Genomic DNA, 26,319 nt, shown 5'->3' with positions numbered 1-26,319 from the left:
TAGTGCATAGAAAATGCACAGAAATAAATTATTTTTCAAGAATAATTAAATAGATTCAACATCTTTCTTCAACAGAGTTGCAGACTGCACAGATGGTACCTTCCCAAAGGAAAAAGTACTATAGCTTACTAGGGTATATTAGACTTAACAGTTACTATATACAGTAATGGACTTCTATACATTTTACATCAGATTAAAACTTTGGGTGTAAGATTCAGATAATTATTTATTAAAAGCTCGACATTTTAAATGAGAATAAGAAAGAAAAGTATGTCTTTGTGCCCCTTTTCCTGTTCATGCCCTATCGGCCCCCTGGCTACACTTTGCTAGATCCGCCCCTGCACAGTTACCAGCCGTCAGCTACGTGAAAAGGATCCTGGTGTAGAAAGTAATATTAAATACATTCTAACAACAGCTTATCAAGCTTAAACGTGCTGCTGTTGTTCAGCCGCTGGTTTCCTCTTTCTGGTGCAAAGTGGGCCAAAAACAAAGAAGAGAGACGGACTCGTGACAGAAAAGCCGATCAGCTGATCATTGATCAGTTTCATGATTGAAGTAGCAGCAGGAAGGAGAGGGAGAGAGAGGCAGTCGCTCCATATATCGGTTGTTAAGCTTAATGTGGGAATGCTTTACAAACATTCAGAGATGAACTTACACACTTGCTTTACTTCTCTCTGGGATAACTTCCTCGGAGATGAAATGCTGGTTTGGTAGCGAGGCTACAAATACACACAGCCGCTCTATCACATGACGCATACTGCTCCGACGTGCTACGGTTATGAGCCGAGTTACGCCGTGTTGCAAGTTTTGTGAGGTGTTTTTTTGATATTTAATGGATCGGATTACATTTTTTATTTCTCGCCGATATCCGATCCAGTAATTTAGGTCAGTATCGGACCGATACCGATACGTAATATCGGATCGGTCCATCTCTAGTTATAATTACACAAAATATGTTTTAAAACCCACATTTGTCCCTGGTATACCTGACCTTTAGGACCTCCAAGTCTGTAGTCATCTCCATTATCAGTTAGAGCGCCTCCTCATCTTTTTCTTCTTCTTTGGTGCAACCCTGTAAATTTGGGGTAATCCTTTGGCCTCTCCCCTTTTCTATAATTCCCCTGTGGGGGAATTACTCCTAATTATATCTTTATCCACCTTGATGTTTGTTATTGTGTGTTTTAGTTCGTTATTGTCATCATTACAGCTGTCTTTACTAAATGCTGTGTGTAGTACGTGTGTCTCGTGTGTAGAGGCTAGCATGAATAGATCATTCTTGCTAGCTTGGAAGTGTAGTGAGTCTGGTTAACCACACTGTTTATATTTTACTTGGAGGTCTTTCTTTCTACCTTTCATTGTCAGGTATGTCAGATTTTGTGTTGGTGTTTTTTTTTTCCATGTAAGTTTGTACTTCATGTTTAATGTAAAAATAAATGCAGCCCCTTTTCTACAGTTCCCCTGTGGGAGAGGAGCTGGAGCTGGCAAGTTGTTTACTTGGAGGTGTTTCTTTCTACCCTTCTGTGGGAGACAATGCAGGAACGCACCGGTTACACTTACAGGTCCAGCACAGCCTCCATCTGAAGCATGAGTTGTACAAGATGATTTACCAGTGAGCATAGGTGTGCCCATCAAACCAAATCATTCCCAAATGAATTGTTTACTAATTAATCTCAGAACCTCCACCAGGTCACCAGCTACCTGGCTAACATCAGGGGCAGGGCACACAACAGTCTGTTTGGCACGCCACTAAAAACAAAACCCTGACGGTTCACCCATGTCCTGCTGCTGGGTGTTAACGTGATCTCCTAATCATGCTTCAGCAGCAGAGAACCTGCAGACGGTCGTCACTTACCTGAGCTCACAGTCCAGCATTTAAGCTCAGTGAGTTCAGTAACACCTGGAGGCTGCAGCAGCCTCTGTAAGCAGGTAGAAATATTTCTTTACTCCAGGTTAATGGATGAGCCTTCTTTGCTGTGCTGCTCCCCCAGCACACCACAGCATAGAAAAGTACTCCAGCAACCACTGACTGGTAAAACATCCTCAGGAGCTTCCTGCAGATGTTAAAAGACCTCAGCCTCCTAAAATCACTGAAAGTCCATCTTATTTTACATTTTGAACCCTCGATTAAGTTTAAGAGCGTGCAGTTTGTTTGTGCCCATTTTTATTTAAAATCACATAATTACATATGTACCCACTGGTGTCAAGACAACCATCTCACCCTCAACGTCGCAAAGACAAAGGAGTTGATAGTGGACTTCCGGAGGTGCAGGGAAGTACACACCCCCATCACCATCAACGGCGCTGCTGTGGAGAGAGTGAGCAGCTTCCGCTTCCTTGGTGTACATCTGGCTGAGGATCTCACATGGTCAGGACACTTAAACAAAACAGTGAAGAAGGCGCAGCAGCGCCTCTTCTTTCTCAGGAGACTGAAAAGATTCGGCATGAGCCCCCGCATCCTCAGGACCTTCTACCGCTGTGCCATTGAGAGCATCCTCACTGGATGCATGACCACCTGGTATGGCAACAGCACCGCTTACAACCGCAAAGCTCTCCAGAGAGTAGTGCGGTGTGCTGAACGGATAATTGGAGGTGAGCTTCCTCCTCCAAGACATCTACAGGAAGCGGTGCCTGAGGAAAGCGGGAGGATCATCAAGGACTCCAGTCACCCCAGCCATAAACTGTTCAGACTACTTCCATCAGGAAGGAGGTTCTGCAGCATCCGGTCCCGAACCAGCAGACTGAGAGACAGCTTTTTCCACCAGGCCATCAGACTGCTGAACACGTTATAGACACCTCACCTTCACTACTGGAACTTCAACATTATGCACTCCACACTGTACATTAATACCACTGTTTTGCACATACCAACCTCTGTATATTTTATATATCTTATTTTATTGTTTACTTTATTTCATTTGTAAAACATGTATATACACACTATATACACACTCACACACACACACGTAGAAAAACATATTTAGTACACACGTTCAGTAATGTATATACCTTTATATATTGTACATATATTTATTACTTTTTAGATTAGCCATTTTTATATTTTGCTTGTTTTACGTTATTGTATTTTTGCACAACTCTGTTGCTTGTGAAGCTCGCACACAAGAATTTCACTCACATGTACTGTACCAGTGTACCTGCACATGTGACGTGACAATAAAAGTGATTTGATTTGATTTGATTTGATTTGATTTGATTTGACCCACTGCACGGGTAATAATGAACCACCGGCGAGGGCCACCAGAGGGCGCTGTTGATCTGCCCAGAGAGGACTGACGGTCTGACTGTGGCTTCTTTGGCAGACAGGATGCAAACTCAGGAAAGGAGGGGAAAGAAGACAAGCCAGGACTGGCAGGTCAGAGAGGGCGGAGCTAAAGAGAGAGAGAGAGAGAAACCTGTTTGAGTGATCTGGGCTCGGCCCTCCAAGATCAGAAGAGAAAAAAGTGAAGTAGGATGGTTGGATCTGCCTTTTACTGCAGGTAAAACACAACAAACCCTCTATTTATCTCTGTGTGTGTGTGTGTGTGTGTGTGTGTGTGTGTGTGTGTGTGTGTGTGTGTGTAACTAGTTGTAGTTGAAGACATTTGCTTTGTTACATTTTTGTGTGTTGTTGTTGTGTTTGTCTAGATAAAAGTGTTTCCAGTGGACTTGTAAACCGTATGTCACGGGGACCTGGTCCCACACCTGCATTATGGGGACTATGAGTCTGTTTTTAGATTCAGTGCATGTGTGTGTTTGTGTGTGTGCGAGTGTGAGACTGTGTTAGTTGCTGGTTTGTGTGACCGGGTGTGACACAGTGTCCTGATTTCAGACTGAGCGGGCTTTTTTCGCTCTTAATTAAAAATCTATAGAAATGACAGAATCACAGTGAGAGTGTGTCTGAAAACCCGCCGGGCATAAGAACAGGTTTTACTGTAACTGCAAACTCTGCTGTTGTTGGTGGTGGTTACACTTAGAAATGGGACGGTCCAAAAGTTGTCGTTCGACGCACACTTCAAACCTGGAGGTAAACATTCACAGGCCTCGGAAATATTCACGTTTGACTGTTTTATCGCCACAAATCACAAGCGAGAGCTACAGACAGAAAGAGTCAAAGGAAGAGCTCGGTACAGGAAAGAAGGGCCTTCATCACAGCCTTTTATTCTGAAAGCAACCTGCTAAACACATTTGACAAAGTTGTGGTCAAAGTCCTCAACAGGCTGTAAACATGCAGAAGGTTCACCTGGGCTTGGATACGTGCTCTTGTATTCCTCACACAGACAGAAACACAGCGCATGTTTTATGTCTAAATCTTATTAGACGTGTTTTGTGTTATTACACAGGGACACATCTTACATGAAACATACAGAACCACATGTAACAGTGTTCTGTATGTTTAATAATGCAAAAATATTGAAATCACACATGTTCATCGTGTGTTTATGTGCGACGTGGAGAACAACTTGAATAAGTGAAAAAAGAATTCGCTTCCACTAAAGTTTTTAGAGGCGAGTCACATGACTCCACGTCGCAGGCTGGAGTTCATCATCAAGTAAAAACTCTGCACGTTATAATTCTGTATGCTAACAAAGTGGGAACGTATCTCATTTTTATAAAGTTTATTACATTTAGATGTTTCAGAAAACAACAGACGCTGAACATCTGCATGAACAGATAAGAGCTCAATAATAAGAATAAACCTGCCGCTGTAGTATGTGTTTATAATAATGTTATAACAAGTGATAAATGTGTTTAGTTTGTGTTTGGACACAGGGCTGTGTGCTGTATTCTCCACAAACTCCATAAACCGGGCTGAACCTGAACCCTGACCCTGACTCACAGTGTTTTAGTGTGTGGGGACTCTTTGTTTTCACGGGGCTCAGGATCACTGAGCCATCCTTCCATCAGGTTACAGAGGAAGTTTGGAAGGTTTGAAACAGCGTGCGAGGAGTGAGCGGGCAGGTGCTAGCCAATCAGAGCCGTGTGTTTGTGCTTAGAGTGTGTGATGCTTGTGTGTGTGCATTCCTGTCAGCGTTGGTTTGGTTCCAGTCTCGTCTGGGCGGAGCCAGCAGACAGATTTATGATCTGGACTTGTTTATTTCTGTGTGCTGTGACCACACCCGCTCTCACACAGGGTAAAGGTTGAACAGTCTTTAGATTAAGCGAGCTGGGAAAGGCTGCTGGGTGTATGATGTCACTTGAGGTGTGGCTGACGAGGCCCTTGCAGATTCTCCTTTAAATGTTTTATCTTTTCTGATTGGTGGACAGGGTGTGTCCCGCCACAAACCCTCCAGTTTATTTTTTCACATGCTTCGCTCCTGTGGTCACACAGAGCAGTGTGTGTGTGTGTGTGTGTGTGTGTGTGTGTGTGTGTCACATATCAGCCTGCTGGTGCGGCAGAGACACAATCACAGTGAGCGAGGAGGGGGAGGGGCAGCAGCATTCCAACATACCAGCGTCTCTGAAACTCACCTGTCCCAGGTGTGTTTAAATAGAGAACAATGGATTTCAAAAATAAAACTTTATTTGTCTTTGCAGCGGCAACAAACAAACAGCAGGAGAAAAACACAACAATAATAATTATTAAAAATGATTGAAGTAATAAATAAATGAACAAAATCACAGTAAGATTCTTAATGCCATGTTTATGAACGAGTGAATTCCTTCATGGTTTTTGTACAGCAAAAAAAACCTCCAGTAACTGAAAACCAGAAAGGCGAACTAATGATCCATGAGAAATAATAATCAGTGATGTCTGTGAAGGTTCTCAGTCATCCAGGTCATCGTAGTCAAAGGAGTGTGCAAAGAAAAGCGTCTGGACTTAATCAGTGATCATGATTTTCATCTACGGCCTAGAAATCAACATGGTCCACTGAAATCAGCATGATACCAGTCAACTGCTCCACTGCTGTACAAAGCTACGTTCATTATGGAAATATTCCACACATAGCCCGCAAATAAATGTGCAGGCGACGTCATACCAGGCTCTATTATTTACATCTTAACACATGAAACTCCTGCAGTGACCTCACAGTATGGCAACGCATGCACCTAAACATGGTAACTCCTGACATGGAACACAGTTTAAAATAATAGAAAAACAGGAGGGTAAGGGTGGGGTAACAGGAGGGCAAAGAGTGGGGTAACAGGAGGGTAAAGAGTGGGGTAACAGGAGGGTAAGGGTGGGGTAACAGGAGGGTAAGGGTGGGGTAACAGGAGGGCAAAGAGTGGGGTAACAGGAGGGCAAAGAGTGGGGTAACAGGAGGGTAAAGAGTGGGGTAACAGGAGGGTAAAGAGTGGGGTAACAGGAGGGTAAGGGTGGGGTAACAGGAGGGTAAAGAGTGGGGTAACAGGAGGGTAAAGAGTGGGGTAACAGGAGGGTAGGGGTGGGGTAACAGGAGGGTAAGGGTGGGGTAACAGGAGGGTAAAGAGTGGGGTAACAGGAGGGTAAGGGGGGGTAACAGGAGGGTAAAGAGGGGTAACAGGAGGGTAAGGGTGGGGTAACAGGAGGGTAAAGAGTGGGGTAACAGGAGGGTAAGGTGGGGTAACAGGAGGGTAAAGAGTGGGGTAACAGGAGGGTAAGGGTGGGGTAACAGGAGGGCAAAGAGTGGGGTATCAGGAGTGTAAAGAGTGGGGTAAGAGCAGGGTAAGGGTGGGGTAGCAGGAGGGTAAAGAGTAGGGTAACAGGAGGGTAAAGAGTGGGGTAACAGGAGGGTAAAGAGTGGGGTAACAGGAGGAGGGTAAAGAGTGGGGTAACAGGAGGGTAAGGGTGGGGTAACAGGGGTAACAGGAGGGTAAAGAGTGGGGTAGCAGGAGGGTAAAGAGTGGGGTAACAGGAGGGTAAAGGGTGGGGTAGCAGGAGGGTAAAGAGTGGGGTAACAGGAGTGTAAAGAGTGGGGTAATAGGAGGGTAAAGAGTGGGGTAACAGGAGGGTAAGGGTGGGGTAACAGGAGGGTAAAGAGTGGGGTAGCAGGAGGGTAAAGAGTGGGGTAACAGGAGGGTAAAGGGTGGGGTAGCAGGAGGGTAAAGAGTGGGGTAACAGGAGGGTAAGAGTGGGGTAGCAGGAGGGCAAAGGTTGGTGTAACAGGAGGATAAAGAGTGTGGTAGTAGGAGGGTAACAGGAGCCCAGAGTTCACAGGTTTGAGGCCGGTCGTTTCCAGGTCCATTGGTGACAGAGCAGCTGATTGGATGTTTGCTGAAAGCTCTGGGCCAGATGACATCATCAGATTTTAAATATTGATCTGTGATTGGTGATTAGTGATCAGTAGCAGTTGAAATGTTTGGCTGTCCTGCTGCTCTGTGAGCCCACACACACTGTTGTTTCTTCACAAAGACAGGAAACACACCACTGTGTGATGTCACTAAGCGGTGGGGTCTACGCCGCTGTGTGGGCGGGGCTTGCAGCAGACAGGAAGTGCAGGCGCTTCCTTGTGTAAACAGAGCTGCCCTGAGATCAGCCTCCTGCTATTGTTCTAATCGAATGCCTGGCTCAGAGGCTGCTGGGAGGGAAATAGCCCCGTACTGCAGACAGGGTGGCTGTAGCTCAGGAGATCCCTCACTCTCCCTCTGAGTGGCTGAACGAGGCATGTTACATCTCGGACAGACGTCCAGGTCAACATAACCTCTGCTGCATCGCAGTTCACCTGCTTCTCTCTGTCCAATCAAATCAAAACACAGACTCAGGTGCTGCTCGAGTGCAGAGACCGTTCAAGAAACAGGCAGAGAGCACGTGAACTGCCAAACTTCAAACCAGGGCAGTGAATGCAGCGCGTGCTCCTCAGCTCCGCCTCAGACTTCAGGACGGACAAAACCACATGCTGTACGGCCAAGTATTCACAGCTCTGTCTGCGTGTGGCGACGTTCGATGCTGAGGATGCAGGTCCAGGTTCATCGTTTCAGTCACAATCACCTCAAACGAGGCTTTGCATGTGCTTCACACCTGAGTTTTGTTCCTCCTGTTGGTGCAGTACATTCTAGTTACAGCTACCACCCCCACCCCCAAGGTTGAAAAATGAGCACTGACCAAACCCTGCAGTCCCTCTACTGTCCACCAGAGGCTTCGGCATACGATAGTGTGGACGCAGAGTGTTTTCAGACGAAAACGCTGTTTTCAAATCTATCCGGGCTAGTGTGGATGTAGCCTTAATCTAAAGCTGACTAAAATCTGAAGTGTTTTCAGCAATGAGAGCGTTTTTTTGTCCTGGACATCAGATGTGAAATGTGTCAACGTTTTGTTGTCTGTTCATGAGAAGCAGGGAGCTCCTGGCTACAGATCAAAGCTAAGCTGACTGTACAAGGAGATTACTTCTGATTGGATCACTTCCACACCGTCCCGCCTTTCTACAAAACCTAATTAGTTCTGATTGGATCTTGTCTCTCCAGAATATTTTCGTTTCGTTTTAACTGATGAAGTGTCGATACATTTGATCACTGTTTTTGTCCTTGTTCGTTAGGTTTTTATGTAGTTTACGCAGATATGAGGAAAAATAAATGTTGAATGTTCAGTGAAGGTTTCACACAAAGGACTGACAAACTGAAAGCAGACGGGCTTCAGCCTGGAGTCTGCTTCCTCAGACTCTCTGTGTGAAACACAGCTAACCTATTTTAGTCACTGATTTGTTCAAACTGTTTGTCTTTGGTTAATGAAACACAGCAGCGTTAACTCCGTCACTGCGCTGGAAGATAAATGTGATGTTTGTTAAGTGGACTGAAGCGTTTTTGCTTCGGGGCTGTGGGAGGAGCTCAGATCTCACTGTGACTTGTTCTGACATGAAAGCAGAGGAGCTGATAACTGTCATTCCTCTGCTTTCAGTCCATGTAGACGGTCTGTCCTTTCCTCAGTGTTAGAGACTTTCATTCATTCAGACACGTTTGTTCTACAGCTGTTAGAAAAGTGAGTGAGGAGAAACTAGAATCTTATAGACATGGAGGAAAGACAGATAGCCTTGGCCAAGGTATGAACCCCAAGTTGCTCTCAGATGCATTTTTTTCAGAGTGTGAATGTTGGATGAAAAGCATGAAATGTGTAAGTGTAAAAAGACTGTGAGCAGCGGCCATGTTCTCGCTGTGCCTGCAGTGAAAAGGCAGGTCTGTTGGGTTAGCTTATGCTTCTATGTTGATTTAATGCGGTGCAGCCCAAAACTGTGGTTTGTAGATGCGCTACAGTTGGCCCAGCTCTCACAGCTCATCAGACAGAAACACCCACAGACGGGTTATACAGGTGTTTCCACGAGCTCGCCAGCATCTACCTGATGTTATCATCAGACAGACACGAAGGCTTTGAGTGAACAGAAACACCAACTGAGTCAGCACACCTCCGTGGTTTCTGCACCTCTCTCATCCATTAACACGTTTAACAGGAATTAATTATGATCACCAGTTAACCCAACATGACTGCATCTCTGTCTCTGGACTGCAGCAGCAAAGACAACTTACTGCTGTTTTTATGAGTGTGTTTTTCTCTCAACTGGCACAAAGGAGCCGAATCTTTGGATGAAAGTAATCAACACATGAAAGAACCAAGGGCAACAGGCGACTCATGACAGATGTACAGAAATGTGTTTTTACATGTGTTTGTTTGTTTGTTGGCTGGTTGGTTCATCTGCAATGTTATTTTCTTTGAGTGTTTGCTTGTGTGTTTGTGTGTGTTTTTTTGTTTGTAGGTTTTTGTTGTTTGCTTGCTTGTTTGTTTCGTTGTTTGCTTGTTTGTGTGTGTTTGTTGGTTGGTTCATCTGCATTGTTTGTTTGTTTGTTTGTTGGTTGGTTGGTTGGTTGGTTCATCTGCATTGTTGTTATTTCATTTGTTTGTTTGCTTGTATGTTTGTGTGTGTTTTTTTGTTTGTTTGTTTGGAGGTTTTGTTGTTTGCTCCCTTGTTTGTTTCATTGTTTGTTTTGTTTGTGTGTGTTTGTTTGTTGGTTGGTTCGTCTGCATTGTTTGCAGAGGTGGGTAGTAACGAGCTACATTTACTCCGTTACATTTACTTGAGTAAGTTTTTGAAAAAAATGTACTTTTTAAGTACCTTTTTTGCACAATACTTTTTACTTTTACTTGAGTACATTTATGAAGAAGAAACGGTACTTTTACTCCGCTACATTTGCAAAATTCGACTCGTTACTTTAAAAAAAATAATTAGTTTAACACATTAGATAACATGCCGTCAGTGGAGTTTCCGGTAACTTTTTTACCAATGAGACGTGGCCATACAGTCACATGACCAGTTTGAAACCGTGGCGGGCGGAGCGGCCCAAGCGTTTCAAAGTAGCGGACACACAGAAAGAAGAAATGTGATGGCAGAGTCTACGCTAGAGCTGAAGAGGACGAACATCTTTGGCCTCACATACAAAGAATGTTTCGCTTAAAAGCAGCACAAAAGAACAGCTATGTCTGCAGTGTCGGTGTCTTCAGTCAGAGCCAAAACAAACCAGCGTGAAACAACTCAACTCGTTTAACCTGAGGAAACGGTAAGTTTTCTCTAAATATCTTTTTAGCTGTGGTTAGCTGGATGTCAGTCTTATGTTACAGCAGCTGTGTCGAGCTCGAGCTACGAGTCATATTTCCGGCCCTACGTTGTAGTGAGATAAGTTTGTGGGTGTTTTGTGCAGCTTCGGCTGTCTTTTTAACTGCTCGCTGGTTAGCTAGCGTGAGCTATAAGCTAACAGCTAGCCTGGTTAATGACGCTAGAGTTCCACGCACATGCAAACAGCTCGTCTCTACTGCTTTAACTGTTAAAACAGAAGGCAATACTGCGGCTGACAGGGTTTATTATGTGAAACAGCAGCTTGTTTAGTTCAAACAGTCCACATTAAGCTGGGCAAACACTGTGCGAGTTTTTTCAGTCACGTTATTCCGCTCCTGCTCAAACTGTACAATTAAATCGCAGAGGTTAGAAGTTCATAGGTCACGATGCAGGGTCTCACACTATACGGCCTGATGCTCTGATGCGACCTGAGTGCTCAAACTGTGCGTCCGTAACATGAAGCTTATCATACAAAATCTGTCCTCGCTCTCCCTCTCTGTCTTTCACTCACTCAGACACACATCAACTCTGCTAAATTACTAATGAAAAACATTGACCAAGCAGCTGTGATTGAGCAGCAATGTCCATTCAACTCTTGGTTGTTGTAGTCGTGGATTTCAAACTGGTTTGATTATCATGCGACAATACGATTGATGATTGGGAGCTGGTCGTGAGGTGTTAGCTGCTTTTTGTTACCCCCATGTATACTACACGATGCACACATGATTAAGGCAAAACACGGCCGATCCCAAAACTGTTGCGCGACTGAAAAATCGTCTCAAAATGGGCCAAAAATCGCACAGTGTATGGGCAGCTTTTGGAGGCTAGCTCCAAACAAACATCTGCAGCTTGGCAGTGTATACAGCACTATGATGACCAGACCGAATTCTTTTGAAAACCTTACGTCTTTCCACAGGTCTCCACTTCATCAGACATCACCTAGACACAGAGCTGGATGAGGCCAGCACAAACAGCAGCCTAACCGACGAAGATGATGGATCCATGGGGTCAGGAAAGCCAGAAGCAGAGGAACTGGAGAGGTACCTTTCACTGTCCAATGTCCATTCACTGGAGGTGTGGATCTATTGCATGGCTTTCCTCAGATCAAGAAGCTGTCGATCAAAGTCAATACAGCTCTTCCTGCATCTGCAGCCTGTGAGAGACTTTTTAGTCATGCAGGACTCCTGTTCACTGCCAAACGGTCACAGCTTCACAGCAAGAACCTTGAGAGCAAACTGCTGTCTGATTTGATGTTACAATTAAAAATGTTTGTGTTTTTATCTGAAGAGTTTATAAATATCTGGTTTCCACTGTATATTTGATGAATGTCAGCACAAAGAGGGAGAGAGAGGAACAAGAGCAGGTGAGACACACATGTTAGTCAAATGGTTGTTTACCAAAAGTATCACCGTATCATAGGTACTCATGTATCTCGTACCTAGTGTTTCTTTTAGGTTTGTTATTTTCAAATTCTATATTTATTAAGTTATGCAGGCTTGTTTGCACAACAAGGCTAAATAATTATATAAACTTTTCTGAATCTAAATAGTGGACTTTGGTAGAATTAAAAATAAGTGTAGTGCAGGTCTATGATGGTTTTAGTGCTACTATCATCTAGTTCTGGTTCTAGTTCTGTCTTGGTTAAATCCTAAGTAGTCCTGATTTTGAACTGTTGTAGTCCTGTTTTAATTCCAGATCAGTTCTGGGTCTGGTTGAATTGGGGTTTAGTCCCTGTGTCTTGATACAGCCCCGACTTTGTTCTGCCTTGCTGCTTAATTTAAAAACTAGTTTAAGGTGTCCTGCATATGTGATATATATTTTTCCCTATATGAAGTCATTCTTTTTGAACAAAACTGAAAACAGAGGCAATTAATCTTTCAGCTGAAGCTGAACCACCATTTCACTGAAGAAACAATTTATGGTAAAGTGAGCCATACACATACGAACATCCACATAGTGGAAATTTGTATTTGTCTTTTATAATTAGTTTTACTCTGATTTCAGTGTTTATTTGTGAGTGTAGTTTTTACATTTTTACATATTACATTGTGTTAATCCACTGTCTATACTTCAGGGTATTTTAGTATACAGAATAAGTTTTGTTAGAATGTCTATTCTTATGGAATTTTAGCACAGATGTGGTTTTTTTTGTTTTTTTTATTCCTGCTGCCTGCCTTGGGAATAAACTTTTCCTGATTATACCTGTTGCATCTCTGTGTCATTTGTTTCTGATTTACTTAATCCCTCCTTGTATTTAAAAGAACCAGCCCTAGTATGACATTCTGGCGCATCAGCTGCAGTCTGTTATGTTGAAGTTGCCTCGTTCTAATGTTTTCTCTGAGGCTGCTGTAAATGTGAATATATTTACTGTGGGTTTTGCTTGAAAAAGCTTTACGTTGTGAAAAACTGAAATCTTGAAATTAGAATTGTTGTGCCTTATTTTGTGGATCTTTTTACATATATTCCTTTTGAAAATACTAAAATTTGTATATTTATTTATTTTTGATTGTCTGATAGCATTTATTTATAAAATAAATCGGACATTTCAAACAGTTACTCACTAGATACTCTTACTTGAGTAGCCTTTTCACCAAGTACTTCTTTACTCTTACTCGAGTAACTTTTTTGACGACTACTTTTTACTTTTACTTGAGTAATAATATTTTAAAGTAATGATACTCTTACTTGAGTACAATTTTTGGATACTCGACCCACCTCTGAGTTGTTTGTTTGCTTGCTTGCTTGTTTGTTTGTTTGTTTGTTTGTTTGTTGGCTGGTTGATCTGCATTGTTGTTATTTTATTTGTTTGTGTGTGTGTGGTGTGTGTGTGTGTGTGTGTGTTTGTGTTTGTTTGTTTGCTTGTTTGTTTGTTTGTTGTTGGTTGGCTGGTTGATCTGCATTGTTGTTATTTTATTTGTTTATTTGTTTGTGTGTTTCTTTGTTGGTTGGTTTGTTCATCTGCATTGTTGTTATTTTACTTGTTTGTTTGCTTGTATGTTTGTGTTTGTTTCTTTGTTGGTTTCTTTGTTGGTTGGTTGGTTCATCTGCATTGTTGTTATTTTACTTGTTTGTTTGCTTGCTTGTGTGTTTGTTTCTTTGTTTCTTTGTTTGTTTCTTTGTTGGTTGGTTGGTTGGTTCATCTGCATTGTTGTTATTTTATTTGTTTGCTTGTTTGTTTGTTTGTTTGTTTGTTCGGTTGGTTGGTTCCTAGGCATTGTTTTTATTTTGTATGTTTGTTTATTTTTTCCTTTAGGAAGGGGGTGTAGGATCAGGAGTGACCTTTGACCAGTCACCTTCAGATTAGATCTACCTGAGGGGGCGGGGCCTGAAAAGCCCAGGGTTGTCAAAATGGCAGCAACGTCCTCCTTGCAGAGCAAAGGTGAGTCATCCGACTGTTGCAGGTGAATTCCAGCTTATTTAGACTGTGATTGGATGAAATCACCACATTCACACCTGATGAAGCTGTAGGGGAGCGTTCGATGGCGCTGCTCTGGTGCGTCTGCATGTTTACAGTCACAGCACATAAGCACATGTGCTTCACATTATTGCCATCTCCCTGCTCGTGACCAGCTCGTCTGCCTCTTTTAAAACTACATATAGCGTCAGGAGGAAGTGAACCAGACTTCATTTTGACCTCAAAAACTGAACACAGCAGCTTTGAGAAGGTTGGGTTAAAATCTGTGAAACTTTTCTGTTCCTCTGTCTGATCCTTTCTTTCAGGTCTGGGTCTGGTTCTGGTGGAATTTGGGTATGAGTACGAGGGTCGGGATGGGGTGCTGGTCACAATCAAACCCAATGAGCGCTATATCCTTCTGGCGAAGACCAACAACCACTGGTGGCAGGTCCAGGAGGATCGCAGCTCCAAGCCCTTCTACATCCCGGCCAAGTACGTCAAAGAGCTGCCGCTGGAGTTACCCTCTCCTCTGGACTTTGCTGATCCTCCCAGTTCTGAACCGGTGCTGCCTGTCATGGCTCCAATCCCTGTGGCGGTGCCTGTCCCCATCCCAAAGCCTCTGGAAGAGTCCAGAACCAAACCAAGTGATGACATGACCATCAGACTCACACCCGATGCGGTCAAAAGGCACCACAAAAATGAAAATCGGATGTCTACATTTGGCGTCCCGCTGGAGTTCCAAGATGTGGCACCTCGGCTACCTGGGGCCCCTGCTGGTCCTGCAGAGCCCGGGTCAACAGCAAACAGCAGAACTGCAAACTCTACCGATGGCAAGAAGCAGCCCCACCCGTCAGGCTACGTGGAGGACGTCAGGGACGTTGGGAAACCTCGCGTTCCCAGCTTCAGTCCGGCAGACCCCCTCTCAGTGCCCCGGCCCCACGTCCAACCCATCCGAGTCGAGACGCCGGTGATCCCACCCCACAGCAACCTCCACAACATGTCCTCCTCTCCAGCAGGACGTCCGGACGGCCACAAATCTCCAATAGAGCCAGATGAGGAGGAGCTGGCAGAGGAAGAAGCAAGCGTGGAGGAGAACGGTGAGGAGGAGCGGGACTCAGTTAAGGGCGAGGATTCACACCACATCTACGAGTCCATCCAGGACCTGAACCTGGACCTGGAGGCTCTGGTCGGAGGGAGAGCGAGCCCTGCAGCACAGGCCGAGCCTGCAACACCTGAGGCTGCACCTGCCCCACCTCCCACACAGGTACGTCACCAGACTATGAAAATGACCCTTTGATAAAGTCTCTGATTGTTCTGCATGACTTTGATGTAATCAAATATCTTTTTACAACACCTGGACTTTATTTTTATTGAAATGTTTGGTAGAATGGCACAAAGGTAAAAATAAGTGTTCACGAACGGTTAAAGAACAACATGTTACAGAGTCCTCCAAAATAAAAGTCCTGTGCAGCGTGTCATTTCCTGCAGTGTCCACACAGGAAACAACTTTTGGAGGAAAAGAAAATCCCAGCTCCTCTTTTAATTCTCAGCATACCAGAAACAAACTGCTGACCTTTGACCTCCAGACCCACTGAAACTAAAGAAAACTTAGTTTAAAGATTTAATTTAAAACAATTTTTTTGCACTGTTTACTGTTTTTGTTAGTTGTGATCTTAATGTTTCTTTCTTTTGGTTTAAAATTTAATTATTTACTGTTTTTTTTTTTTAAATATTTGTTTAGTTTAACTTTGTATTATTTGTATAAAATAATTTCATTGAACTCAAGAAGAAGATGGATGGATGGATGAACTCAAGTTGCTTAAAATCTACAGAGAGCAGACATTTGTGCAGGCAGGGTTACTGAGGGGAGCTTTTCCACAGTTCAGGGTCTGGTGATGTCACAGCAGGATGTAATGAGGTCAGGAGGATGTAGTGATGTCACAGCTGGCAGGATGTGTTCAGGGTCGGACAGGAAACTGCGAGACGATGACGCTGCAGCGACACCTGCTGGTGAAAACAGACTTCTCCTCACACACACTGTGAGGAGTCTTCAGTCAAGGTTAAATCATGCTGCATTACAGCAGACAGAGCACCTCCTACCCAGTTCAGCTGCTTTAATCATCCGTCCATGCGTTTTCTTTTGGTTATCCAGTTCAGTGATGGGGGGATGGAGCCTCTCCCAGCTGTCACAGGGTGAGAGGTACACCTGGACAGGTCTCCAGTCTAACACACAGACGCTGACTGCACGTGTTTGGAGGAAGCTGGATACTGGAGTTGAACCCAGGACCTTGGTGCTGTGAGGCGACAGCGCTGACCGCTGCAGCATCGTTCAGTTGCTTTACTTAGTAAAAGTCTGTTTGCTCGCTCCGGCTGTGAGCTCCTCGCTGATGTGTAATTACAACAGTGAGTGCGTGATGAAGTGGGTTTGTCTACTCTTCAGTCATGGAGCAGGTAGACCGGCTCCTCGCATTGCTTTCCGATGTCAGCAGGTAACGATGAAGATCAAGTGTGGGCGTCGCCTTTAAAGTGAAAGTTTTGAGTTTTCAGAATTTGAACTTTTTTCTTGTCAGAAATTTGCTGCTTGGGTTCTAAGATGAGCTGGCAGCTCTGAGTTTGTCTTGCTGCAGATTTGTCTACCTCATATCCACAGATCGCTCTGAAACATGACCAGCACCTCCCTGACATGAGCCTCGGATAGATTTGAAAACGGCATTTTCGTCTGAAAACACTCCGCGTCCACACTATCATTTTCAAAGAGTTGTGCGTCCACATTGCAACGGCTGAAAATGCTTACGTTTCAGTTGCAAAAGTGGGTGAGAATTAAAGAATCTGAAGAAAAGCTATCTGCAGCATGTACAGACTGATATTAATCTTTAATAGGGCTGTCAAACAAAACAACTGCTGTATAACGCCCTCCGCTATCTTGGTTTAATTAGTCACATGACTGCATCATATGACTAAAATGTGTCACCGTTTTCGAAAAGTCTCCGGGTTCGCTGTCTACACTGCGAAAACGGCGTTTTCAAAAGTATCCGCTTTGGAGAGCGTTTTCAGCACGCTGCGTTTTCCTTGACCCAAAATGCCATCTCAGTGTGGATGGAGACGAAAACGTATTAGTGTGGACGTAGCCTCAGTAAAGGTAAAGTAAAGGTGGCAGCAGGCCATAAATCAGTTGTTGGTGCGTGGAGATGGAGCGGTTTCAGCCAGTGTTTCTGACCTTCAGCTCCTGTCAGAGCTCAAAGGTTTTCAGAGTCTTCGGTCTGACGAGTCTCAGTGAAACTCAGCGTCCACATGATCAGCTCGGGTCTTCCTTATCTGACTGGTGGAGCATCAAGACTGCAGCTCTGCTGTTTTTTGGGTGACCTCTGACCTTTAGCAGTTGATGTCTTGCTTTAATGTTGTTCAGCAGGTGGTTTGTTTACCTCGTGTTAGCAGAGGGTGGAACAGATTGAGTCATCTTGTGTTTGAAGCTGTTTCCTCCTCTGAGGCTGTCCTGAAGCCAGGTGTGTCCCAGGTGAGGTGACCGGCTGAGCCAGGTGCGAGCGTGCTGCTGTGTTTGCAGTAAATGAGCTGCAGCTGGATGTTTTTCTGTGACGCTGCACCTTTATGACTTTACCGGCTCCTGTGGTCATCAGTCAGCTTCCTGTCAGTCGCAGAAATAAAAGCTCTGCATCCTGGTTAAAGGGCAGTCATAAAGTCAGCCTCTCCTGATTGGCTACTTTTAGTGTGTGTGTGTGTGTGTGTGTGTGTGTGTGTGTGTGTGTGTGTGTGTGTGTGTGTGTGTGTGTGTGTGTGTGTGTGTGTGTGTGTGTGTGTGTGTGTGTGTGTGTGTGTGTGTGTGTGTGTGGACAGCACAGTCCCCTCCGTAGTGTTGAAGGTGGTCACGTCACAGACTGTATATAAAAGATGGGCGTAGCCTCTGGACCTGCTCCTCTGAACGTCAAAAGTTCATGTTGATGTTGATTCATGGTTTTCTTCAGTTTTTGATCGACTGCAGAATATTTATAGTTATCTGTTATAAAAAGCCAGGACAGGAAAACCTGCTTCATGTGTTTCTGTTTTAGTTACTTTGACACACCTGCTGTGACGCTCACACCTCTGATGAAGTCTCACAGCTTTGTTTTCATGCCAAGTTGACAATCGAATCGGGACCTTGTGAGTCAGAAGTGACCCCGGCGCTAGTGCAGGCGTCTGTCATCAGCTCACAGAGACAACAGCAGGTTTTCACCTCACTAACTTCTCTTTGTTTATCTCCATCCTGCTGTCGAGCAGCAGGTGGCAGCATCGGATTGTGTTGCTTCAGATTTTTCCTCAAATTCACCAAAAAGTCAAATGTAAAGAATAAAGGTGTTACAGGTGTTAGTTCGAGCTGTGACTGTGAGCAGAGGTGTGCTGCTTACAGCTGCTGCTGGACTGCAACACTGAGTTGCATGTTTCCTGCAGTCTGAGACAGCTGGAGGCTGCTTCCTGCATGCAGCGAACGCCCATTTGCAGCTCCCTGTGGACCTGCAGTGTGGACCTCCCAGGACAAGCGGGGAGTCCAAGCAGAGGCTCCAGCTATTCGAGTCCCGGAGAACTTTTTTTAATGCTGGTTTGGACGTTTGAGCTCACAGCAGCATCCTGAACAGGATTGTGTTTGCTGAATCCTTTTAAAAGACTTGGCCTTTGGATTTATTGAAGCTTTAGAAAAACTCCAAGACTTATTTATGAAGTCTGATAAGAGTCCAGGGACTTGAGGGAAATGTCCATGAGAAGATTCCAGGAAACTTGAGGAAGTTTGATGAATTCCAGGTGATTCCAGGACTAAGAAAGAAAATTAGGTGGTCGTCAAAGTTGATCTTTGGAGTCATAAAATGTTTCATGAGGTCAATGAACAGTGATCTGGCTCAGCAGTGTTGACTCCAAAAACTATTCACACTGCCCGTTAGAGGGGGCGGAGCTACTGAATCAGAGGGGGTGGGGCTACAGCCTGTGCAGTCTAAACACAAACGGATTCTAAAAGACTTTCTGACTTGTTCCTGGTGAGGTTTGATGCAGGACACACTTTGGTGATACTGACACAAACACAGATGCATTATGGGTAAGTCCAGACATGCTGCATTAAACTTTGATGCTGGTTAGAGATGTTGTCACTGTTTCCCTGCGTGCAGCTGCAGGTTCAGAGCAGACGAGCGTGTCGCAGTAAAGCAGGAGAGCAGATTTGTTCAGGTTGATGTGACGCTGCAGTCGGTTAAACACTGATCCCTGTCTCTGTGTGTTTGTCTCACATGACCACTGCAGGGCTGCCCCAGTCACCAGTAGTGATGACTCTAAATGTGCAGGTTACTCCCGTGGAGTAATCCTGCTCCACCTGTGCCGTGCTGTGTACAAGCACAAGTTTGATGTACTTTGAGTATTTACACCAGGAAACCTTCTTCTTCTCATCACATCTCAAGCTCGTGCGTAAATATTCTTACAGCTGTAAAAATGGTTTTTGTATAACGAGTCAAATCAGTGCCAGGATGTAACTGTGAGTCTATGCATCAGTAATAATGAGTCAATGTTTAACATAGAAACCCAGCACACTGACTGGTCGGTCTGAGAAACATTAATGATGAGTAAAGTTTAGTTAATGATAACGAGAATGCCTGCTGAGCAGTGGAGCCTCGTACCCGGCAGCTGTAATGAAAGTGACCTGAAGTGTAATGTAACACTTTCTTTGTTTCCCTGTGGCCACACTCGCCTCCTCGGTGTGACAGGAAGCTGTCTGCTCCCTGCTCAGAGGAGGAAATCTTGGCAGAGGTGAATCACCTCCAACGTCTTTAGGGTGATGATGAGTTTTATCAGAACTTGGTGTATCTGTGGTGTTGTGGAGACGTGAAACGTCTTCATCACCGCGAGGACTCGTCTCCCTGAAGACTGAAAACATCCAGACGTGAGGCTTAGTGAAAGTCTGCAGGAAATGACTGCAAGTCGCTGTGTGTGTGTGTGTGTGTGTGTGTGTGTGTGTGTGTGTGTGTGTGTGTGTGTGTGTGTGTGTGTGTGTGTGTGTGTGTGTGTGTGTGTGTGTGTGTGTGTGTGTGTGTGTGTGTGTGTGTGTGTGTGTGTGTGTGTGTGTGTGTGTGTGTGTGTGTGTGTTTATAAACTCTGGGAGGAGCTCTTCCTGTACAGCAGCTGATGATTGTCGTAAATGAGGCTGACGCTCCAGCAGGTTCCTGTTTGTTTAGCGGGGACCTCGTCCTTGGTGGGTCGCCGTGCTCTGAGCGTCTCTGTGAGGACTCAGTCTGCAGCCCTGCTAACGCTCGCTCTTTGGACCCGTGGTCGTCTCTGCGCTCCTCTGACTTGCAGAGGTGTGGGAACCCCCTAAACTTTATTAAAAACAGATTTCTGCAATGATTCTTTTCACTCTGAGGAGAAAGGAAAGTTAGGCGGATGAAGCTGGATCTCCATCAGGATGATAACATCACCTCCATGCTGCCGTGTGGGTGATGGTTGGGGGTGGGCTTTAAATGGGCTCATATATGGCTGCGTTCTGTAGTTTTATGACTTGAGGCTCTGAGGCGTGCAGCACAGAGCGGTCTGTCGTCCAGAAGAAGAAGGACACGGCCGGTTGTCGGGTTATGTCACATGCAGGAGGTCTAAACACTGTGACGAATCCACGCCATGAACATGTCACAGCTTTGACTCAGAGTGTGTCGTTTTGTGTCTGACGGTGAAAAAATCCTCGCTCTCTCTCTCTCGCTCTGTAGAACCAAAGCTCTCCCGACCCTCTGTCGCCCATCTACGCCAACGTCCCGTCTCTGAAGAAATCGGCTCAGCCTCAGAGCTCTTCTGGCTCCTCCCTCTCCTCTCCACCTCCCACAGACCACCCCCCCTCAACATCAGACCACAGCCCATCATCTTCTACCTCCTTGGGCATGATCAGCCCCAACTGCCCGGTCAGCGCACAGGACAGATTGCAGGTAAGGTGACCTCTGACCTTTCCAGGTGTGTTTTAAGTTCATCTTTGTGTTCGGGTCACTTAAAAGCGGAGATGAAGCAGCAGCGCCAAAAGACTCTGAAACTGCATGAAATGAATGTGAATGTAGACGAGAGCTAAACTATCAGGACAGATGAAAGAAGCTGACGTGCAGCTGAGGAAAAAGAAGTGCGAGAACAGAGATGACCGGAGTGGGGTGCTGGTTTAGTTCACCAGGTGGATCACATGGTTAACCCATACAGTTACGGGTTCAAATCTGTGTTTAGAAAAATGCAGGAATTCCTTCTAAAAGGAGAAAAATGTGTTTAAAACATTGAGAAGAGCATTTGCATTATATATGGTTCATTTTTACAGGTTTCCTGTTTTATTGTGAAGAGTTTTGTAAGAGGAAGTGAACGTGGTTGTGATCGGTAGCGTGCTCTGACAGAAGTTTGTGCCCGTGTTCATGGATGGACCATCTGCTTGACGGTCTACGTGCACATTTTGCAGCTGTCTGTGACATTTCTGCCCCACATCCACGAGCAGCTGCTCACTTTTGTTTCAGACGCCCGCTGATCGCTCTGCACACGCGACTGTTTCTGTACAGACAACATGCCTCAGCTGGATCATGAGCCTGGCATCACATAGTAACGTTTACATTCTGTGCAGTTTCCAACATCTTGTGATAAAACTGAAAGTTCTCCGAGCTAAATGGCTTTTCAGGAGCCACACAAACAACACAAACTGAACGCTACACGTAAAGTCTTACTGAACACGTGGACACATCTGCAGTAGGCGTTTGGACACTTGTAGATGGAAAAGTTATTTCAATCCAGGCACATACTGAGAGTTGCCCATCCTCAGCCTTACTCTCTCCTTCCAACACTTTGCTCGTGTCCTGCATGAGACGTCCTTTCAGGTGACACTGGTAGTCCAGCAGCTGCAGGACACCACATCCATAAGTGACACTGCCAGGTGTGGTGGAGGAGGCGGGGGAGCGGGACGGGCAGCTGAAGCTGCAGGAACAACATCTGGTTCTTTTCTTAACAGTGCGTCAGCTAAAGTCATGAAGCAGGATTACAAAAAGAAAAGAAAGTAATTACAGTTACTGAGTTAAAGCTGCCATTGGGCAGCAACCCTGGAGTTACTAAAACACTGGATTCAAAGCAGTTTGACAGCACAGGAAGTGACTGAAATCTAAATGAACTAAAAAGTAAACGATAGGTCAGACACCACGGCGGCATTAAAAGAGCAGCACTGGATAACAAATAAAAGCTCAGCTAAGCTAGCAGTAAAGACACAAAGGAAGAGCAGAGATTTAAGATTTAGAATTGGACAAAATCAGAAAAATCCATTTTGAGCGAGACGTAGATGAGCGTGTACGCTCGTTTCCTAAAACGATGAACGCTGGGAGTGACGTGAAAGGAGACGACGGTCCAGACAGAAGAAGGGTTGAAGGCTGATGACGCACAGCTGAGGTAGTGCGCTTCATCATGCTGTACCGACAGATTACACACCGATGTAAAGTGGTCGATAAAGTTTAGTGAGAGACATGAAAAAAGTGACGGCAGCACTGCAAACAAAGCGCATGTTAGATTTGTATTGTTGATTGTCATTTATGCTTAGAAATATCTACTTATATATGCTTAGAAGTATAATCATTTGTAGATTGAAAGACTGTCTCATCCTAGGAGGTCTGTAACAACTCTGTGTAGCATGAAGAGGGGAGTGCGTTCACTCCTCTTCAGAGTGTTCTGGCATAGATCACACACCTCCTAGGAGAGGTCGTATCTTCTCTTGCTGATATATGGTATAGCAAACACACGTATATCTGTTTGAGTCTAAGAGCCTTTTGTTTAGATGGACGGCTCTGGGGAGTCTTCCTGGGGTCACAGTTTGACCCCACACACACACATATACACACACACACACACACACACACACACACACACACACACACACACACACACACACACACACACACAAGGTATTCTTTGTTCACATGTATACCTATGTCATATGTTAATGAACCTATGCATATTCATGTAACCACAATAAAAGAGCAGTGTTACGGGAGAGCGGACGAGAGCAACTGGGGTCAAGCGAAGGAACGGCGCCTGTCCAGTTCTCTCCCGTGCACGTGAAACATAAAGAATGTTGCCTACTCGAGTCTTGCTTGCTGTGTAATCACATTGCCTTCAACGTTCCAGCGAATAGGTTCAAGCTACAAACCTATCAGCGCATCTGAAGAACATTTGTACGAATGGCTCGTTGGATTTCTCTGCCATCGTCACTCTGAGCTTTCATTGTGTTTCACTCCAAACTCCCCGCTGCGTGCAGCTCAGAGGCAATTAAAGTTTGATCAGCTGTAATATGAGCATGTGGGGTCTGTTCCACAGGGATCTGGTGACCAGTTACTGGACACCAGTTTGTCTTACTGGTTGAGCAGGTGTCCATGAGCCCTGTGCCCCTTTCTTTCTGTCCACTGTCTGTCTGTCTTCACTGTCCCACTCTCCAATAAAGGCCCCAAAAATAATCTCATGTCTGTAGCCAACACTCACTGCACACTGATGTCACATATAAGTCTAACAGGTTTTATATATTTTATGTCGTCATTATTTTTCTGTGAACTGGTGCAGTGGTCCCCAACCCCCGGGCCGTGGCCCGGTAGCGGGCCGTGAGAGCTGAGACTCGGGTGTGGAATTTATGGTTTTCCGGGTTTTTAGCGTTAACTCAATTTCCCTGGGTCTTTTCCCCTGTTGTAGTTGTGTGTCTTATTTTGAAAAAAATATTTACACGTTACCATAGCGACCAGAGACCATTAAGGGGCAGAGAGGAGGATGTTACTCTCAGTGTTGTTGGAGCGTTTCAGGAGGATGCTGCTAATAAAGTTACACAATCAGCAGTGTTGGGCAAGTTACTTTAAAAAAGTAATTAATTATAGTTACTAGTTACTTCTTCAAAAAAGTAACTGAGTTAGCAACTGAGTTACAAGATTCTAAAAGTAATTAATTACTTGAAAAGTAACTACTGCGTTACTTAAAAAAAAAAAAAAAACCTTTAACCCTGTGGGGTCCAGGGTATAATTGGCCATTTTTAACTACTTTTGATTTTCTCTCCACATTTTACCTTTAAAAACTATTTACTTTGCCTTGTTTGGTATCATCCTTTTCAGCACAACCTCACGTGTCTAAATTTACAGTTATGTTTTCATGTTGACATACTGTATTAACACAATTGATCTAAAATCAGACAAAAAACACAAAATCAGAGTAGAAAAAGTTATATTTTTACTGTAACAACCACAAACATGTTTAATGAATCATATTTCATAACTTTAAATGCAAATATAAATTGTCATTTTTAAAATCCTATGCACAAGTTTTGCAAACAAAGTTATTTGCATCCATTTACCTTTTACCCTTTTTTAAAATAACCATTTCAAACTATTTACAGAACAATCAGCTGTTCTTCAATAAGATGCCACAAATTATTTGTGCCACTCCAAAAAATCATTTCTGTCCACTATAAAGGAGAACATCACAGCCTGATACCTGCAGGTCTGACAGCAGCAGGTGTATCACTGCTGTTTCTACCTGGAGACAGCAGTCGCCTCATTGTTCTGACACACAACACAAAACTATCCACAACACTACACACTAACTACACAAGACAACACATTAACTACACACTGTCCTTGGACAGTAAAAGTGACGAAACTATTGAGGAAAAAACGCCGCGTATATCTTGTTTATCATGACTCTGGTTTTACGTGGCCTATGGACACAATTTATAAACTGGTATATGTCACCTTGTTGCTTTGTCTTTAAGTGGTCACGTGATTGACTTACCACGACTACTTTATTCTTCCTCAGTCAAACAGCAGCACTCGATTGTTTTGCCCCCTGAGCTCCAGGTGTTGTGCTAGACAGTGATCGTGATTGCCGTCCGCGGGAGCGCGCAGCTGCTTAAAGCTGTAGCGTCCAGATTACTTACAGCTACTTCCTGCAGCTGATATAAGATGCTGTAAGCTGAACACAGCTTCAACCGTCTGTTTGTTGAAAAATAGCAACGCGACCACGTTTCCTTGATAGTAACTGTAACGGCGTTGTAACGATAGGAATAGTAATTAGTTAGATTACTCGTTACTGAAAAAAGTAACGCTGTTAGTAACGCCGTTATTCCCATCACTGACAATCACACAGTGAATTCGCGTTTATTATTATATTTATAAAATTCCAGCTTTTGTCTTGGTCGTATCGTTTTATTTTGTTGTATTTATCTGCAACACCTTAAAGGCCGATCCGTGAAAATACTGTCTGATATTAAACTGTCCGTGGCACAAAAAAGGTTGGGGACCGCTGGATTAGTGAATCTGGTCCACAGCCACAAACAAGTTTTAACCTGTAGTGTGCAAACAGCAGAAGAAAGGCCTGATCATCATTTTACGGAGCACTAACTACTTAGAGTTTGTATAAGTAATATTAAACAGTGGAATAAATGTCATCAATAAACCAAAGTGTAGGAATTACACCCAAAGATCTGTATATAAAATTAAATTTATAGACAAGTTTAGCGGAGGAATAAAGTAAAGCAGGAAAAATATACAATTTCATTAAAAATACAAAAATGTGATTACAATGAAGATAGAATACAACACAGAACATGTAAGAGTGTGAAGAAGGACAGCAGGAAGTACAACAACAACTCTGATGACCAAACAGAACCAAAACAGACTTCCTCATGTAAAACTTCCAGTGAATAAGGAAGGTCCTGGATGTGATGCCTTCCATGTGAGTGTACTCAGTCCTGCTGTGCTGACCTCTGTGCAGGGCCACACTGAGCAGGACAGCAGGAGGCAGCCTGGAACCAACCACATGAACGACTCTCGCAATCCTCCACCCGTGCCGGTTAGAGACCTGGACCGGTCCAAGGGAAAAGAAGGGGGTCAGCTGACCTCCACTTCCCCCGTCATCTCCCCCGCCTCCTCTCAGGTTTGAACCGCTGCCTTCATAACCCCCCAGTCCATTATCAGGTCCTCAAAGTGACGTTGTCATGCTTCCTGTCAGGGCTCCGGTGGCTGGGAGAAGGTGTTTGATGAAGTCTCAGGAAGACCTTACTACTTCAACCGCAGCACACGAACCACATCCTGGAATTTACCTGAGCCATGCTCCCCGTCACCTCCACCTGGATCTGCATCCCACAGGAAGCACGAGGGCGGCCCGGTACGACCCAGTTTAAGACGATGACCAGGTTGAAAGTCAGAACATGACAGTTCACTGTAAACTAGAACAACAAACTTAGTCGTTTTTTAAATTCTGAAATATGTCAAAGTGTCACTTCAACAACTGAAAAACGGAAATACATCTGATATGTTATGAGCTGTATCAGGTGATGCTTAGTGAACAGGTGGTCTTTGTATTAATGAGGGTTTAGGGTTGATTAAAATGGTGAACTTCCTCCAATGACTTCTCTTA

The 26,319-nt window shown here is 44.4% G+C and overlaps 1 protein-coding gene across 3 annotated transcripts in view; it reads left to right on the top strand.

The window, feature by feature from the left end:
- Nucleotides 1-3,412: 3,412 nt before the first annotated feature.
- The window catches only part of LOC116319401 (rho GTPase-activating protein 27-like), a 34,258-nt gene continuing 11,351 nt past the window's right edge, over nucleotides 3,413-26,319 (top strand). For 2 of the 3 annotated variants that reach the window (XM_031738707.2, XM_031738704.2), the window contains exons 1-6: nucleotides 3,413-3,494; nucleotides 13,765-13,890; nucleotides 14,232-15,169; nucleotides 20,634-20,846; nucleotides 25,675-25,836; nucleotides 25,912-26,067. In XM_031738707.2, coding sequence (XP_031594567.1) covers nucleotides 13,860-13,890; nucleotides 14,232-15,169; nucleotides 20,634-20,846; nucleotides 25,675-25,836; nucleotides 25,912-26,067 — 1,500 coding nt within the window. In that variant the 5' untranslated portion in view covers nucleotides 3,413-3,494; nucleotides 13,765-13,859. Of the gene's footprint in view, nucleotides 3,495-8,801; nucleotides 8,949-13,764; nucleotides 13,891-14,231; nucleotides 15,170-20,633; nucleotides 20,847-25,674; nucleotides 25,837-25,911; nucleotides 26,068-26,319 lie in introns of those variants that run through there. The other variant, XM_031738706.2, reaches the window with a different exon arrangement.

Source organism: Oreochromis aureus, linkage group 4, assembly GCF_013358895.1.
Source record: "Oreochromis aureus strain Israel breed Guangdong linkage group 4, ZZ_aureus, whole genome shotgun sequence".
Lineage (NCBI taxonomy): Eukaryota > Metazoa > Chordata > Actinopteri > Cichliformes > Cichlidae > Oreochromis > Oreochromis aureus.
This window is presented reverse-complemented; position numbering and strand designations above follow the sequence as displayed.